General features: G+C 45.7%; 1 protein-coding gene across 2 annotated transcripts in view; it reads left to right on the forward strand.

Annotated features, from left to right (window-relative positions):
- TRPC5 (transient receptor potential cation channel subfamily C member 5) overlaps nt 1-18,691 on the forward strand; it is a 110,570-nt gene that overhangs the window by 48,819 nt on the left and 43,060 nt on the right. For both annotated transcript variants that reach the window (XM_077185807.1, XM_077185808.1), the window contains exons 3-4: nt 425-946; nt 16,470-16,806. In XM_077185807.1, the coding sequence (XP_077041922.1) occupies nt 425-946; nt 16,470-16,806 (859 nt within the window). The remainder of the gene's footprint in view (nt 1-424; nt 947-16,469; nt 16,807-18,691) is intronic.

An 18,691-nucleotide genomic window follows, 5' to 3' on the forward strand; every position in this document is an offset into this window, starting at 1 on the left:
TTGTTTGTTTTGGTTTTTGTTTTTCTTTCCTTTTTGTTTTGTTTTTGTTTGTTTATTTGTTTTATTTTGGTGGATTTTTTGTTTGTTTGTTTTATTGGTTTTTGTTTTTCTGTTTGATGTATGAATGTATGAGCCCATACCCATTTCAGACCAGATTCACATTTGGATGGGGATGGGACTGACTTTTACACCAGACTGGGAAGGAGTGGTCAGGAGGCAGATTTCCAGGATTTGGGAGGAAAATGCTTTTCCCAGAATAGCAACGTGTGGCTAAGCCTGCATACAGCAGCAATTACAGCACAGAGGGTGCCATAAACCCCATTTTGTTACGACGTCACTCCCAAAGTATGAACGAGGGACTCCTAAATCCTGCTGCTCCACGTGAGATGTGACTTTTCCCCTGGTGCTTTATCCCTCCCTGCAGGTTCCAACGCTGATGATGGACACCCAGTTTTCAGAGTTCACCCCAGATATCACCCCCATCATGCTGGCGGCTCACACCAACAACTACGAGATCATCAAACTGCTCGTCCAAAGGCGGGTGACCATCCCACGCCCGCACCAGATCAGGTGCAACTGTGTGGAATGTGTCTCCAGCTCCGAGGTGGACAGCCTGAGGCACTCCAGGTCGAGGCTGAACATCTACAAAGCCTTAGCCAGCCCTTCGTTGATTGCCTTATCGAGCGAGGATCCCATCCTGACCGCCTTCCGCCTGGGCTGGGAGCTGAAGGAGCTGAGCAAGGTGGAAAATGAGTTCAAGGCTGAGTATGAAGAGCTGTCCCAGCAGTGCAAGCGTTTTGCTAAGGACCTTTTGGACCAAGCACGGAGCTCCCGGGAGCTGGAGATCATTCTCAATCACAGGGATGATCAGAGCGAGGAGCTGGATCCCCAAAAGTGTCATGATTTGGCAAAGCTGAAGGTAGCAATAAAGTATCACCAGAAAGAGGTAAGACCCACCTAAAGGTGAAGGTATTGGGTGAAAGAATTCATTTCTTGAGTTGCTGTGGGTTTGTTCAGTGCTGGCTCTCAGGTGGGAGTTTTTGATGTGCACGGGGATTGGTCACAAACCAGGAGGCTCAGGGCGCCTTGGTGACAGCATGAATCTGACAACAATTGAGGGTAACAGGACTGGGACTTGCTGCAGTGGGCTGTGGCTTCTACAGCACCAATAATTTCTGTCTCAAAGCTGCTTGAATCCCACCTCATTGTGCCCCTGCAAAGAACAGCCTCCAGACATTCCCAGGTTGCTCACTCTGAAAGCTTTTCCCAGGGGCTGCTTTTGGACAGGAACCCAGAGCTAGAAGGGGCTGGCTCCTGAACACTGGCTCCCTCATGGAGGGCAGGAAATCATACAGCACACAATTCACTTCCTGCAGCCACCAAGCACTTCCAGGCACCCATTCAGCACCAACTCCAAAGGGCCAGAGATGTGACAGCAGCTAAAGAGAGCAGGAGAGGCTGGGGACACCCCCAGAGTCCCAGGTCTCCAAATTACCAGCAGTCTTGTAAAAACACTCAGTGGTGCAACTGTTTATTCACACCTGTGACACCTCTTGATCCTCAGTCCTCAACCCATCTCTGTTTTAGGAGCTGAGAAGCAATTCCCAGAAATTCCAACTCCTGCCCCAAGGTCCAGAGAGGGAAGCCACACTTGAGCTAAAGGGCACAGAGCCTTTCAGAAGCCCTCAGATCCACAGATTTATAAGTTGATTCAATAAAGGCCACAAACCCCAGGAGAATGCTGACAGCAGTTTCATTAGTTGGCTCTGGATTTCCTTTCTCTTTCCAAATCCAGACAGAATTTAGGAGATGATAAATTGCTGTTGGCCAGCGATGTTCCAGGTTATCTGAAGGAGGAATTCACTTGCTTGGGGGAGGAACTGAATTTCAATGTGCATTACATTCCTCTGTGTGGAGGGCCACCTGAGTGGCAGAAGATCCTGTCACATTCCTCTTTCCACTGCTTTCCCCACATCCAACACTGACCCAGCATGGTGTGATCCATCTCACCTCCCTGAAGGGCTGAGAGGTGAAAGATGCAGATTTCCTTTCATGTTGTGCCCCCCTGTGCCAGCCCCTCCATGCCATACGCTGGAGCCAAAGCCTCAAACTTCCTGGGATCCAGCACTTGGCAACTCCCTGCTCTTGCTGGGCTGCTCTGGGGGAATGTCAGCTCACTGGAGTCATGTCAGGTTGGTTTTTGCTCTGTGACAGGGTTGGGTAACACCACAAGTGCTCTAGGGACATGGACCAGCAGTGAAGAGTTACTCTGGAGAAGGGCACCCCAGGTAATCAGGTCAATGTTCACTGGATCTGAGAAGGAGCAGAGATTCTGCTTCTGGTTTTGCACAACCCCAGTGCTCCTGTGTGCAGGTCCTTGCTGGTCCCACTGTGTCACTGGTGACATCCAGGTGTCAATCTGTGCCTGTTCTTGTCTTGTGTTCACACTCAGGAGCTGCAAGTCTGAAGCAGCTCACTGTGTTTGAAACGTGGTGCTGAACAGTGCTGGAGCTTTTTTAATTTTAAATTTTTTAATCATTGCCTGCTTTCTTGACAGTTTTTATCTTTTTTTTTTTTTTAAGGCGTATTTGACTGAATTCCAAGCATATGGACAAATTCCATGTTTTGTGACATATTCATGACAGTTCCAGCCTAAAAATGATAGCAAATACGCTCTGTGTTGCCAGCTAAAGTCAGTGCTGTTTTCAGGTGGAATACTGGTGGGCAGGGGCAGAGTGAATGAGACTGGGGAAGCAGCTGCTGAACCCTTCCATCCCACCTGGTTATTCACAAAACCCTGAAGCATCCTGCAGGGTGGCTGGGGTTTTCTTACCATAATAATTAGGCCATCTTATCGTGGCAATTAGCACAACACAAAACATCAAGCAAGATACAAACACCCTTGCCAGCTTCTGAAAAAATGAGTAGGAACCTTTGCCAGGGAGACGCTGAGAAATGTTTTTTAATCCTGACTGAAGAGTATCAGACTGAGAGGATTTTTGTGGGGACAGGAAGGGAAGCAGAATTGAGTTTGGTTTTCATGAAAGAAGGTTCTGCAGAGAAAAACAGCAGACTTTTAAAAGTAGATCATCTTGTTCTGCTGAAGCTTTTTATGTCTTAATGTTAAATGGGATTGGATTGGATTGGATGGAGAAGCTTTTTACACCTGAACATTGACAAAGACGAAAGTCAAATCTCTGGTAGCCTAAGAGAACAATCCAACGTGAACTTTGGGTATTTTCTGGAGCGTCAATTGTTACTGCAGTTTTTAGTTCTCTATATTCTGCACAAACAATGTGCAATTTCATATTGATTTCAGAGAAATTTCCTGCAGCTTTTTTTCTTTTTGAGTGAAATTAACCTGAACCTGAAAATTTCTCCCCAAAATATGAAATGATTCCATTTCAGCTTAACCAGGCAGATAAGGTCAACTTCAAGGTTCTTCCCAGCAAAGTTGTCAAGGGGAGATGGGTGAAGAGATCATGGGGTTTGTCTTTACAAAGGCTAGGAAAATCTCCTGTTATGTTTTGTTGGGGTTTTTTCCCCCAAAAAACCCCTTGGAAAGTACTAATTTTGATTACTCCCAAACATGACACGTACTAAATATTTTATAAACTGAGAAACGTGTTGCTCTTGAGGAAGAAGACCATTCTTCTTTGGAGGAGGGCCAAAACAATGGAGAATAAATTTGTTGCTTTTCCTGTTTGTTTTTAATAAGCCTGTAAATCCTAGAAGGTAAATTACTGTCTACACAGAACGAGGGGAAAAAAAAAATCAATTACACAGGAAAGATTAAAATGTGCCCTAAGGTAGCTTTGTAGTATATTTTATGGCAGTAAATGGTAAAAACATGCTGTGCAATGTTCTCAAGCTCCCTCCCCCTTCTCATGTGAAGTGTAGAATGGTTGCCTACTCAGTTTCAATTTACTGTGATAATTTCTCCAGGAAATGGGAAGGACTCAATAGTTGTGATATCTGATTGCATGGCAGTCACAAAATCTGGGGAAAAAATGAGGACAGCACAAAACACAGTGGGACACAATGAGTTAGACCCAGCACAGACACATCAGTTCTCTCAGTCCACTGTTAAAGAAATTATTTTCCAAGAATTGCAGTAATTAAGGTCTAAGAGACCAGCAGGCTTTTCATAAATGTTCTGTAGTGTGTGACATTTGTCTTCATATTATTCCTTTTCTAGTTCTTTTATTCATGACTAATTTTGGAAGGAGAAAGGGTACTGAGGGCCTAATAGGAAAAGGCACAGCTCAGCTGTTGAGGATCAGTCTTCGCTGTGCTCTCCTGGCACCAAATTAGCTCTACATTTGTTAATTTGTTTGCATTTCTAAGAAAAGATAGGGAAAAGTCATCTCTTAGGATCTTGCCAGTCCTGTAAAGCACAGTTGTGTATTCAGGGTATGTGGCTGGTTTAGGGAATCAGAGCAGAGGCAGCAGGCAAAGAAAATTTTGATGTCCTTTAAGTTTTTTTCCTTTGCCAATAATGTAAAACATCCATAGTGTTGCAGTGAGTCAGGTCTAAAAGGGCAGATTTCTGCTCATATTTAACATTCTGCTGAGCCACAAGAGCAGCAATACACATTCAGTTTATTCCTGCTCTCCATCACAGGTCATTCCCATCTCCAAAACGAAGTGAAAGATCACAGTAGTGGGGGTTTTAATGTATTTTTCTGGTGCTGGCAAATAGCTGGGCAAGTTTAGTTTATGTGTCTGTAAGAGGTTGCACAATGCAAGGCACTCAGAAAAAAACCCCATTATTTTATCTATGACTCTATTGCTTAGCACTTCCACAGAATTAGATCAAAGGAGTGCACAGAGAAATTCCTTCTCAAAAACCCTTAACCTCCATATCTCCTCCTCACTGTGCTCTAATCAATGGCAGGAAAGGACAGAAGCAGAATTGTTTGCTTTTCCAATTCAAAACCAGTGCTCTTTGCCGTTTTTCTCTGAAGGATGAAGCTTCAACAGCTTCAGTCCTTTTTTTAATTTTTTTTTTTCCCAGGACATTTACATAGACAAGCACCTCCTGAGATGCAGTTCTGAAGTGAATGAATAATCACTCCTGCCATGCCGCATATTTTTCCGCTGTGTCTTGACTCTTGTCAACTGTGTGGCTGCAGTCAGAAGCACAGCATCCCTCTCCAGGGAGCATGCATAAACCTGGGAAATTTCTGAGGGCACTTCACTTAGTGTATAAAAAGAGCTTATAAAAATATCAGAGATGCATGAAGAATGAAGTGCGAGGTCTGTGAAAATCAAAGCTCCTCGCCTGCACCTTGTTTACCCGATTTGAAAGCCATTCAGGTATCTTGATGGATGGCCACAGATCTTTCTTTGCTTGCAGGCAAAGCTCAGTTATTCTCCTGTGGGTTTGTCTGTTTTCTTGCCATACTGCCTGGAGGAATAATGATAGAGGGCTGAATATTTGTATTTTGCTCTTCAAAGGCACAATGAAAAGTCTTGCTTGAGCCTGCACAGCTCAGAAGAGTAATAAAGAGGCTTTTACTTCCAGATTTCTAGAAGGAAATCAGGTCGTGAAAAGATCTTTATTAGGACTAAGTGAGGGAAGCAGAGCTGCTCCCTGTGGAAGCTTTTCTTGGTTTCTGGTGATCTGGAACACTGATATTCCTTAGTGTGTGTCCATGGTGACGATGGCCTGGTCTGTCCCGTGCCACAAACCTGAATGTAAATTTGGGGATTTCAAAAGCACTGAGTGTCCAAATGTGACCTTCCCTTTTCCAACAGCCATCCTTTCATTTGTTCACTGTTGTCTGCAGCAGTGTTCCCATCTGGTGTGTGAGCAGTGGCCTGTGCTAAATGAAGCTGTTTTCTCTCAAACTCCATCCCAGCAGCACTTGACCACCTTAGAAAATCTGTGAACGTGGCATAACTGAGCTGTTATCAGCAGCCTCACAGGCAGAATTTGGGGTGGCAGGAGGGGAGATTTGTCTATATTTGCACCTTTAAAAGAGCCATCCCTGCTGATCACTGGTGGTGCATGACTCAGAGCCCCTCCTCTACGGGCTTGAGCAGTTGCCAGACCTCTTTGTTCACTTTGGGAAATTGTCACAGAAATTTAACCTGTACGGCTGCATCGTCGTGTTACAGAAATCAGGACAAGTGGCACTTAAATCTTTACTCCTCCCTGAACTTGGAAGAAGAAATAATATTCAGGGGGCTGGTGGTTCAGTGGTCTGACAAAGTGAGCTGGAATGTTTATGGAGGGAGCAGCATTATTTGGTACATCGTTCACGTAACGCCGAAACGTTCTCGCTTGATGAAGGTTAGCCACATATTGCAGCTGTCACTGAACAGAGCTGCAGAACACTGTCTTTTGACAGCAAAATCATCTCTGACTAATCTTGTCATGCACCAATTTGAAAAAGCACCCTAAGATTGGTATGTAGGTCAAGGACAAGGACTTGGATTGAATTATGGTGATGTGTAGTGGGCAGAAAATGCCAGGATCATTCTTTAAGTCATTTTTGGTGTCTTGTGCCTCTTACTTAATGATCTCCTGGACAAAGATGGGAAATATGTTGAAAGCTAAAGAGGTCGCCACTGTTTTAACAGCATTCAAGAGTGATTTAGTGAGTTTGACAGTTCCCTAAACTTCATGTTTCCCATCAGTCTCCTTGCCAGCCAGAGAAGAGGCTTGGGAAGCCAAAGCCAAAGTACAGGACATGATTGATGGGCTTTCTATAGACAGCAGGAACTGGAGAGGACAAGTGATGCCTGGTGTGTGGCAGCAGCCAAGTGTTCAGTGTGCCCACATCTGAAGGGCTGAAGTGTGTTTAGAGTCAGCTTTATGTCAGTGGAGAAGAGTAAATCATGTTACTTCATACTTTGAATGACACTCTGAAGCAATAAACTCTGGGGGAAAACTGTGGGCATGGATACTCTCATTTGGATTTAGAAGTGATCATTGTTATTTACCTGATTTCTGAGAATTTCAGCTTCACTCCTGTGGCTTAGAGAAGCGAGTTATGAAGCTCCTTTCAGAAAAGAACTGACTCCTCTCACCTCATGTACAAATCAGGTCCACCACCATCTCAGTGGTGACTGTTCTCAGTCACCACCTCACAGGTGGCTCCAGGAGAAGTGGGATGAATAGATGGGTTTGTCATGACTCCCCCCAAACTGAGCTCTTGTGCAGACTGACATTTAAAAGCTGTGACTGCAGTTTTTGTTCTTTTTCTCTCCAAACCCCACCTGACTGAGCAAACTTCCCTCAGCAAAGTGTATTTTCTGCCAGGGTGGTACAACCAGGAGCAGGGGCAGCCTTTGGGGGTTCCCAAGGAGGTGAGAAATGTTTGTACTGTGCTACTCTGCTCTTTTGTGGATATTGGAATAAATTTACTCATTCAGGAGAATGTAAGGCAGAAAGGAAAAGGAATCCAAAATTGCACAGTTTCAGTGTAAACGTGTCTCAGGTCAGAAAGGAAGCAAAGGAAAACTAATTTTGGAACTTTTTATTAACACTAATCGGGTAAAGTAAGTATGTATTTTAAAATACTAGTAAATGGGTTTTAAAAATTTTCATGTTTGCTTTACTTATCACTCATTTAATGTAAATGTTAGTAATTCACTAGAGAATGAGCCCAGCCTTTTACTTAAAAGTCAATACCTTCCCCACTTCTGCTCTAGCCCCTGAGAGCTCCCAGTATTCACTGCCAAAATCTGTAACTCCTGAAGTGCTGCCTGAAAGAGCACTCAGGAAATGCTGCTAGATTTGTCTCTAAACACTTTTTAGTGTTTTTCCAGTGCTTCTGTGTCTGATGTCCCCTGTTCAACTCTTGGGACCCAGGTATGCGTTGGGATTAACTCCTTGTGGGCTGTGTTGCTCCTGTTCATCACTTCAGCACTCTGCCTTTGGAAAGCCAGCCCAGAGCTCCTGCATCTTTGTAAGAGAGCTGGATCCTGGCATGTTTGCTGGGATACATCCCTCAGGAATTTATTTATCAGCTGTAGCTGTCTGTTTGAATAAATACTGGAAAGTATTATGATTATATTTATTAAAGTATTTAACATCCTGGTTCTGTTGGGCTCTTGCTCAGCTCTGGCCCAGAGGAAACTCTTCTGCTGGGTGTCTCTGCTCCAGGAGCAGCCTTCAGCACCCTGCCTTGGCTCAGAGCAGAATTAATGCACCTAAATCCTGCTGACACAGGCCACAAATACAAACCTACAGCTAAACACACATTTAAGCACTTGGGGTAGAGATGGATTTAATTTCAAGCTTAAAGACTTTATAATTGCTTCCCCCATGAGTTGGTATGCAGGATTTGCAAGAATCTGTCTTTGTCCTAGGATATGTGGGACCTTTTAATTTAAATGTTGAAGCTAGTCCAACTTGAAGGTGTTAAACCCATGAATTTTGATGGAACAGTGGCAGGATTTTAGAGGTTATTCACTCTTTCCTTTTGTCAGCATTCACCTCACTACTGAATTTCCAATTGCTGCCACTTAAGCTGAGTTCATGTCTGCTACCACCAGAGAGATCTATTATGGATAGGAGACCTTTAGCTGAGATTCATGTGTCATCATAATTTAAAATATTTTAAGAACAGATTAAACTAAATTCCTGTCTAATTTGAGGCCATATGTTCATCTGTGGAGGATCTGGAGTTTGTTTTATTCACCAGCTGAGGGTTTGAGCAGTTTGGGTAGCACCTGGTTTTCTTGAAGGGCTGGTCCAGCTCAGCTGTGTGATCTCCTTCATGGCAGGAATGCTGCCATTTGGATTTTCATCAGTGCTTCACTGCTGCTACTCACAGCTGTGGTTTTGATAGGATATTCATCCAGCAAAAAGCCTGTTATGTCTTGGAAGTGTCTGATGAGGAATGTTGAGTTGTGTAGTCCCTTTCCCCCACATTACACAGCCCCCCCTCCAACTACTTTGTTTCATTTCTCCTTTTTTTTTTTTCCCTTTCCTCTTGCAGAAAGTACTTAATTAACAGGATGAACAGCCATTAGGTGTTTACCCTCTGCAGCTCACACTTCGGCAGCAGAATGTAAATAACTTTGCAGTCATTAACAAGGTTGAACTTTAAAAAGAAATGTGCTACAAAAGAGGGTTTTCTTATTCATCTCACTGTTTGCAACACTGCAAACTTGAGGAGGCTGGCATTTCTGCTCTGGAATATGTGGTCTCACAGGGCTCACTGGCTCTCTGCTGCAGGCATCAAATTAGGCCACACAGAGTTTCTCTCTCCTGTCTTGGGCTAATTTAGAAATGAGGCTCTTTGACTATTGCCCACTGGAATTTCCCTGAAGAGCAATCAGGGAACCCTGCTGCAACCACCACGTTTCCATTCTTCCTCAGAAGATCTTGTTCTTGGTAGAAACAGAGGGGTTGGTGTGGCCCTGGAAGTGTGTGGTGCTGCTTGAGTGGAGAATGGCAGTGGCATTTCTCCTTCTCATGGGAGACAGGGATTCACAGGGAATCTGCATTCCCTGCAGACCTCTCTAAGATGTGCTGCTGCATCAGACACTGCACACAGGCTGCAAAATCTAGCTCTGTTCCTGAGAAGATCTGCCTTTCCAAAGTCTGAGTGGCTTTAATTGTGGAGGGCAGCACCACGCAGTGCAACTGTCTTGGTTTGGAAAGCCAGGAGTCTGCTAAGGAAGGCAGGAGCCTCCCCTGAAATGGAGAATGTAAACCCTCCCCACCCCTCTGAATTGCTGTAAATTTTAAATTAAGGGGCTCTCAGGCAAAAATACGGGAACAAGAAATAACAGTTCTTTATTAGGGAAGGAAAAAATAAAAGGATAAAATAAACAATGCAGCACATTAGAACAACACTGACAGAGTCAGAACCCAGCCTGACACCCTGTGGGTCAGGCTGTTGGCAGCAGTGCCATTGGAATTGTGGCTCAGCCCTCCTGCAGTGCCAGGGGTGGCTCTGCTGGAGCAGGATCCTGTAGAGAAGGATGGATTCTGCCTCTGAAGATCCAGTGGAAGGAGAGGCAGCTGCTGTTCCTCTGGGGAATCCAGTGCAGAAGCTGTGCTGGTGTTCCAGAATCTCCAGATTATATCCAGGTAGGAATGCTTGGCTCCTCCCCCTGGGCTCACATCTGCCAATGGGATGCTGCAGCTCTTATCAGCCATGCAGGGACATTCCATGGCTGTTATCAGCAGGTGTCCCCTCCCAAGGGAGGAGTGATTGTGGTCACTCAGAGAGAGAGATAAGGCAAACTGCTCACTTGACAAAAGATAATCTGCATACAGATGGTAATGGAAAACATCTTGCACTGCAGTCTGGAACTGTTACCCAGTAGCCCTGCAGGTCTGAGATGCTCTGGGCTGCAGGGATGCTGGGGAGCTCTGACCTTTGGGAGGAACCAAAGGTGATTTCATGGCTCCCAGGCCGTGTTTGGCTCTCACTGGTGACCTCTGTGGGAGCTGCTGGAGCTAATTGATACAAGAACTGGGTCCTGCTGATTAAGACAGAGCTCTGCAGTTCCAAATTAGTGGTTATTCGTCTATGAAGAGGATTCGCCCTCGCCATCCGCAGCAAGATCAGCGACAAGAACTCCAGCAAACTCCAAACAAGAGGCTGCTGGCAGCAGCCACAATAATCAGAATAAAGGCAGAGGGATGCTGTGCTCAGCCCCTGTGATGTCTATCAGGGAGCTATTTCAGTTGCTCCCTGAGGCATTCACATCTCAACCCATCTGTGTCTGATCCTAAATTACTTATGACTGCGAGAGATCAGGGATTTCCCCATAGATGAGGGGAGGGGGGGTGGAACATAATTTCTGTGTTTGACAGCATGCAGAAAGCATTTAATTCCTGAGAAGTGGAATTTAGGTGACTTAAAAATATCAGTAAAGATTAGTTATTAAGGAAAAGACACTCCATCCAGCAGTTGCTTTTTTCCCCCTTAAAAATATCCCCCTTGGTATAGGATTAGGTGGCAATGAGCGTGATGAACATTGAAAATGAAATTCTCTAATAGCACAATCCACCTGCAAGCCAAATGTTACACAAAGACCCTGGCAAGGCTGAGAGAAGAAGAAGAGAATATAAAAGACTTTGTACTGCAGTAATCTCTAGAGTGCTTCCCAACTATGACTGGAGTTGCTGATCTCATTTCTTGGAAAGGAAAAGATATTTATCCCCATTTTCAAAAGCCAGGAGACTGAGCACCTTGCTCACAGGTATCACAGGGGTGTTGTGCTCACAAGGAGGGACTCTGAGGTGCATCTTACCTCCCTGTGAACTGTATCTTCAGCTAGGGACAACAGGTAATTACCTTGCTCAACAGGTAACGGACAAGGAGGTTGTTTTTGGGATTAGCTCCTCCAGAAATGCATCTGCAGGTGGGGACCACCCTGGGCAGGTCCTTCTGTGGTGCTTTAACCCCAGGCAGCAGCAGCTCAGCCCCAGGAGCCACTCGCCCATTCCTGCTGTGGGATGGGGGAGAGAACTGGAAGAGCAGAGTGAGAAAAGCCGTGGGCTGAGATAAAGACAGCTTGAACAGGTGCAGCAAAAGCCATGTGTGCAGGCAGAGCAAAAGCAGGAATTCATTCACTGTGTCCCAGGGGCAGGCAGGAGCTCAGCCATCCCCAGGGCTCCATCACTGTCACACTGACTTGGGGAGACAAACCCAGAATGTTCCCCCTTCCTCCTTCTCCCCAGCTTTGTGTGCTGAGGGTGATGCCATAAGGTCTGGGATATCCCTGGGGTCAGCTGGGATCAGCTGTCCTGGCTGTGCCCCCCCAGCTCCTCCTTTTCATTTAAATATTGAAGCCAATCCAACTTGAAGGTGTTAAACCCATCAATTCTGATGGAATTCTGATGCAGGATTTTTGAGGTTATTTAGAGGATTATTTTTAGGTAATTTAGAGGATTTTAGAGGTTATGGTGAGGGTGAGGAGCAGGACAGGCCCTGGCTGGGTGCAATCCCTGCTCAGGGAGAGCTCAAACACCCCTGGGTTATCAGCACAAAACCAAACCCAGCTGCTGTGAGGAAAATTAACTCTAGCCCAGCCAAACCCTGCACAGCATCAGATGTTCAGTTCCTGCATGCACTGAGCTGAGCAGAAATGCCACCTCTTGGTGACATTCCTTTTCAGTGGTGCAGCTGTCAGAACATTCTCCATCCTGCCTGTGGGGTGATGCTTGTGCTGCTGTTGGTGAGGCTCTTGTAATGCAGCAGTCCTTGCATAAAATACTTGTCAAGTGTTGGAGAAATAGTGTTTGATAGCCATGTGTTCTCTTAGCAGAGCTTCTGGTGCAGTGCATCTGCCTGTGACTCTGGCCCATCCACAAAACTGGGACAAAATGCAGGTTTTTTCCTGCTTTTTGTTGTGCAGAAACTTTGATTTGATGCCAAATCCTGTCATACACGGTACATTCATGAGAAATGATAAAAGGCTGTGATATACACAGGCACTATTTCGGGCTGTGGCACATAAAAGGCTTTGCAAAAATGTGAAAAAAACACATTTGGGGTTACTTACGTGGAAAATTAACTTTTGCTCGGGAAAAGCCTTGGTAAAAGCGGTGTTGAAGATGTCAAGTTGTTTTTCCAGTTCTCTGCTCTGCTATTTGCAAAGTAGAAATTTCCTCAACTTTATGGAGAAATTTGAAATTATGGAGGATAACAAAAGTTCCACAGTATTGCCAGAGCTTCAGGGTACTTCACACTAAAAGAATATACTTTTGTATTTGGTGTCAATTGATTTGGCACTATGACTCCTAGACAATCTTTAATAAGTTGAGCATTCAACTGTTTAGTCTGGTCAATGAATTTGGGGGTTTAGTTTAGTTAACAGCACCTAGAAGCAAACTCACCAAAAACCAATAAATTCTTTGGTAGGCAGCACACCAGTGGCTTGGTTTCCTTTATTAAAGTTCAGAATTCCAATGTTTCTGCACACTGGGAAATTTTGTTTTTCAGCCAACTGCACTACTGGAGATAAAAGCATCAGTGCTTACTGATTTCAGATCTGTGATTAATAAGTTGGACTAATACAAGTTAGTAAAAGTCAACTTTGGTAAGTGCTTGGCCTTACCTTTAATAAACACAGCATTTGGTGCTTTATGACATTAGGGAGTCTCTTTGTGTGGTGTGCTTAAATTTCCCTTGGGCAATTTTCATTGAGGTTGGGATCAGCTTGATTGGAAAATTTAATGGCTTTTTCCATTTCCATTCCCTTTTGCCAATCTGCTCTTTAAAGCTGCTCTTTCATGATGTGTGAATTTGTCTCCATTTGAAGAACTAACATCAGATACAACTGAGAAAGCAGATTTTAGAAATGAGCTATTAGGCAGAGAAGAGGCACTTTTAAGATGCTTGCAAGTTGCACAGCAACCAGAGGAACATACAGTCATTTGATTTCTCAAATGACTTTGACTTTGACTCAAGGGAAAAACAGTTTTATTCTCCCCTCAGAGCCTTCTATCATATGTGATAAAGAGAAAATGTGTTTATAACATTTTCTCCCTCAAAAAAAAATTAAAAAAAAAAAGAAAAAGTTGTGCCTCATCTCAGAGAAGCAGCAGCATCTCTTGCCCTGTGAGTCACTGCAGAACACATCCAGTAACAGCTCCTGAGAAAACAGAGCAGTGCAACTTTCTGTTTCTTCCAGGTTTTAAGCACAAAGCGCTGACCCTTCTGAAATCAGAGTTAAAACACAGCCAAACACCAATCACTGCTTGGTGGTTTTCCAGTTTCTGTGGAATTGTTTCTCTTACCTGCCCAGAGCAGCTGTGGCTGCCCCTGGATCCCTGCGAGTGTCCCAGGCCAGGCTGGACACTGGGGCTTGGGGCAGCCTGGGATGGTGGGAGCTGTCCCTGCCCATGGAGAGGGGTGGAAATAAGATGACCTTTAAGGTCCCTCCCAACCCAAACCATTCTGGGATTCTGTGACTTCATGATCATTCTCCCCATATATGGAACTTTACAATAATAATTTCTCATCACTGCAAGCAGCAGTAGTGCTTGGCTTTTTCTGGAGACCATCACCCCATGAGCTGTGGCCCATTTTCAGCTGCTGCATGTGCTGGTTGATTCCAAATCACACACTCTTCTGATATTATTTTCCCAAGCCCTCTGGAGCAGAGTGTCTTCAGTTATGTGCCAATGCAGAAGTAATCAGAAGCTTATTGTTGTAATAACACATCAAAATGCAGCTTCATAAATGCCAGATAGTTCCCTTGGAGAGCTTATTTTCTCTGCTAGTTTGGGTCATTCCATAGATTTGAGCTACTCAGTCCAAAAATGGTCTGGTTCTGATGTAAACAGCCTGTTAAGACATATAAAATATATTCCCAAAATCTAAAAATACTTACAGAAGTGAATGACTTCATCAGAACAAGCAACTAATTTGTCCTTTTGTTTGACCTTGGTTTAGTCATTTTGAGCATAGCAATGCCAGTGCTCTGCTTGTTTAGAGCATTCTGAGAACTGTGCTTAAAAGTCCTCCCAATACTGGGCAGTTTTTGTGGTGTCCTTAAAAGATTTGGGTGTGGGCTAAAGATTTTTGAAGAAAAACAGAGTTGTCTTGGTCTTGCAGACATCTCTGGTTAGTTCTGGATCTGGAAAGCCTTGAAAACCATGGGGCTGTCCAGGTATAACCAGGAACATGAACCTTCTGGCACTGAGCAGAAATACCATGGCTTGGTTTGAAATCCCAGAGGTTGTTTGGGATGACAGCTGTGACAGAGTGTTCACAGGGGTCTCAGGTTGAGGGAAGAGATGAGGATCTGGCTCCATGTTTCAGAAGGCTTGATTTATTATTTTATAATATATATTACATTAAAACTATACTAAAAGAATAGAAGAAAGGATTTCATCAGAAGGCTGGCTAAGAATAGAAAAAGAAAGAATGATAACAAAGGCTTGTGTCTCAGACAGAGTCCGAGCCAGCTGACTGTGATTGGCCATTAATTAGAAACAACCACATGAGCCCAATCCCAGATGCACCTGTTGCATCCCACAGCAGCAGATAACCATTGGGTACATTTTGTTCCTGAGGCCTCTCAGCTTCTCAGGAGGAAAAATCCTAAGGAAAGGATTTTCCATGAAAGATGTCTGTGACAGAGAGCAGCCTGGAGGAGTTGCACCCTGAGCCTGTGTGGTGTGGCGTGGGTGAGATGCACAAAATCACCATCACAATGCTGTTTTTCACTGAGTGAAAGTAAACTGTCAAATGTCACTTAGATTCCTTTTAGTTTTTGCTTAAACCCTTGCATTTTACAGCTGCTCAGTCCCTTGCTGAGCAGCCAGGCTGGGTTCCCAATGTGCTCTCCTGCTTCCCACCAGGTGTCACCTGGGCACACCTCACGCTGCTGTTGGCTGTCTCATGCCAGCCCAGCCCACACACACACTCTGGTTCTCCCTCTCACACAACACTCTCAGAGCTTTGCACCTTTTCCCTCCTGCCTCATCCCTGAGTCACTTCTTTAGGATGCTGACAGTGACTTGTTCCAGGCGGTCTGAACCTGAAACATTGTGAAAAGGAACGTGCTCCAACACATGGGGAGAGAAGCAGCTTGTAGTAATCCTCCTGGTGCTGCTCTGGCACGAGGCTGTGTGTGTGGTGAGTGGCTGATCTGCAGAAGGATGCTGCAAGTAGAAAAACATTTCTTCCATGAGAAGGAATCTGTAAGAGCCGAAATGAGGGATGTGGGACTCCAGGGGCTCTCCAAAATGCAGTTTATTCCATCCAAGAGGTTACAGCATCCAGGGTTGTGGGTGACAGAGCTGTGCCCACAGCTGCCAGCTCCAGCTGCAGGCAGGCCTGGACACCCTTTGGTTTAGGTTACAATGCATTTTATACTTTGCTGAGCATCTTAATACAGCAGAACCAATCTGTACCTTAACTATTATCTATAGCCTATCATAACTACTGTAATTAGCATATTCATGTTACTATTCTCCAATCACTAACAGTCAGTACATTACAGTTTAAACTAGAAGTTGTTTTTCAGTTTTCTTGCAGTGGAAAATTCTGAGACCTTTTTTCTACTTGCAGCATTTGCTGCCTTGTTTGCCTGTGCTGTCTTTCTGCTTGGTAAAAACATCTTCTTGTTTGGGGTGGGTTTATCCTTTGCTCTAAGTCATTAAAACCCCTTCTAACTAACACACCCTTTGCCTCCTTGTTATCCAGTAAGACTGGCTCAGCAATTCTTTTCTTCCATATCAAAACTTGCTTCCATCTCTATTCCTTCTTCAGACTCTACACTCAAAAATCTTTCTGCCAAGCACACATATCTGTGAGACTTTCTTGTCAAACTTTCATCCTTCCCAACAGGAATCTTAAATCCTACATAGAAAGAGTGAAACTTCCCTCCTTTTTTCCCTTCATCTCCAAAATATGCTTTTCCAGCCCATAGCTGGCCCCACATGTAATCTGAGGGGGCTCTAACACATAAGTGGGGGGGAGTGCACGTGGAGTACCAGTCAGTAATAATTTCATAATTATTCTTTGTTTCTCCCTCCCCAGTTTGTTGCTCAGCCAAACTGCCAGCAGCTGCTAGCAACGCTGTGGTACGACGGCTTTCCAGGCTGGAGGAGGAAACACTGGGCAGTGAAACTCCTGACCTGTGTCACCATTGGACTGCTGTTCCCCGTGCTGTCCGTGGCATACCTGATTGCACCCAAGAGCAGGCTGGGACTGTTCATTAAAAAGCCATTTATCAAGTTTATCTGCCACACTGGCTCCTACCTGACCTTCCTGTTCATGCTCCTGCTGGCGTCGCAGCACATCGTCAGGACAGACCTCCACATGCAGGGGCCACCTCCCACCATCGTGGAGTGGATGATCCTGCCCTGGGTTCTGGGTAGGTAAATCCCACACCTGATCCTGTAAATCTCACACCCAATCTTGTCCATCCCACACCCAATCCTGCCCTGAGTTCTAGGTAAATCCCATAAATCCCACACCCAATCCTGCCCTGGGTTCTAGGTAAATCCCACACCTGATCCTGTAAATCCCCCACACAATCCTGCCCTGGGTTCTAGGTAAATCCCATAAATCCCACACCCAGTTGTGCCCTGTGTTCTAGGTACACCCCACACCTGATCCTGTAAATCCAACACCCAATCCTGCTCTGGGTTCTAGGTACATCCCATAAATCTCACACCAAATCCTGCCCTCGGTTCTTGGTACATCCCATGCCTGATTCCATAAATCCCACACCCAATCCTGCCCTGGGTTCTAGGTAAATCCCATAAATCCCACACCCAATCCTGCCCTGGGTTCTAGGTAAATCCCATAAATCCCACACCCAATCCTGCCCTGGGTTCTAGGTACACCCCACACCTGATCCTGTGAATCCAACACCCAATCCTGCCCTGGCTTCTAAGTAAATCCCATAAATCCCACACCCAGTCCTGCCCTGGGTTCTAGGTACATCCTATAAATCCCACACCCAGTCCTTCCCTGGGTTCTAGGTAAACCCCATAAATCCCACACCCAGTCCTGTCCTGGGTTCTAGGTAAACCCCATAAATCCCACACCAGGAGTGCCGAGCAGGGCCTGACTCTCCCCTACAGCAGCTGTGTGGGGCTCATCCCAGGCTCAGCATCTGCCCAGATGTGTCAGGCAGCTGCAGGAGCTGCACAGAGCAGCTGAGCTCCTCCTGGAGCAGCAGCTCCTGCTGGCCCAGGGCTGCTCTGCTGTTCTGTGCCACCTGATGTGCCCTTGGCCATGACCCCAGTGCTCCATGGCAGGTGCATGGTGCACTCCCTCCGGCCTCCCCAGGCTGGGGGAGAGGAGAGGAGCAGGTTGGGAAGAGCTCCTGGGTCACACACAGTGTCCCTGTTGCTGCTGGCTCTGTCCAGAGTGAGCCTGGTTCTGCTCTCCCTGCTCCCTGACCTGCCCCCAGCCTGGCTTATTCCTCCCAGATAAACTGCTGGAATGCAGGAGAGGGAAGATAAGGCTCAGGCTCTGCTGATAATCACTGGCCACATCAGCATCAAGTGCTCTGATGTGGAGGAGGAGGAGGAGGAGTGTTGATTGTCTGAAGTTACATGTGAGGCTCTTATTCCAGTCTGGCTTGGGCAGCCGGGCAGAGGAGGAGGTGTCTGTGTGCTGAGGGTGCTCAGGTGAGGCACTCTGATGGGATGAGAGAAGAACAGAGAAGCCACATGGGTGTATTTTTTGATGAGAGAGGACTATTTACCCTTCCCCAGTGAGCTCCAGCACAGCAGCAGTGGAAGCCTGGGAGCTCCATCAGGATCCTGACCAGCTCCTGTGTCCTTCGTGTGCCACCAGCATGTGCCATCCCTGGGAGCTGGGAGTGTCACCAGGCACTTTGCTCATGGGCAGAGGTTTCCACACCTTTCTCCAGCTTCCCCACACCTTTCTGGCTCTCCTGCTTCCCCACACCTTTCTGGCTCCCCTGTCCTGGTGACACCAGGACTCTGCTCCTTGTTCCTGTGGTGGCTCTGGGTCAGGCTGGATCTGTGCTGAACAAACCCAGCTGTTCCTGTGCCAAACCCAAAACTGCTGATGGAAAACGAGGAAGGAAAGTAAGAGCTGCAGACATGTTCACAAATCACTTTGGGTGGTGACCCAGGGCACTGTGCTCCTTGCACAGCTCCACCATTATCTGATGAAGCTGATTTATGCACTCAAAGGCAGGTGTTGGTAGAAACTTCAGAGTAAGCTCAGGGGGTTAAATGTCTTTTCTGAGCTTAGGTCATATATTCACTTCATCTTTA

The sequence above is a fragment of the Agelaius phoeniceus genome, chromosome 14, assembly GCF_051311805.1.
Source record: "Agelaius phoeniceus isolate bAgePho1 chromosome 14, bAgePho1.hap1, whole genome shotgun sequence".
Lineage (NCBI taxonomy): Eukaryota > Metazoa > Chordata > Aves > Passeriformes > Icteridae > Agelaius > Agelaius phoeniceus.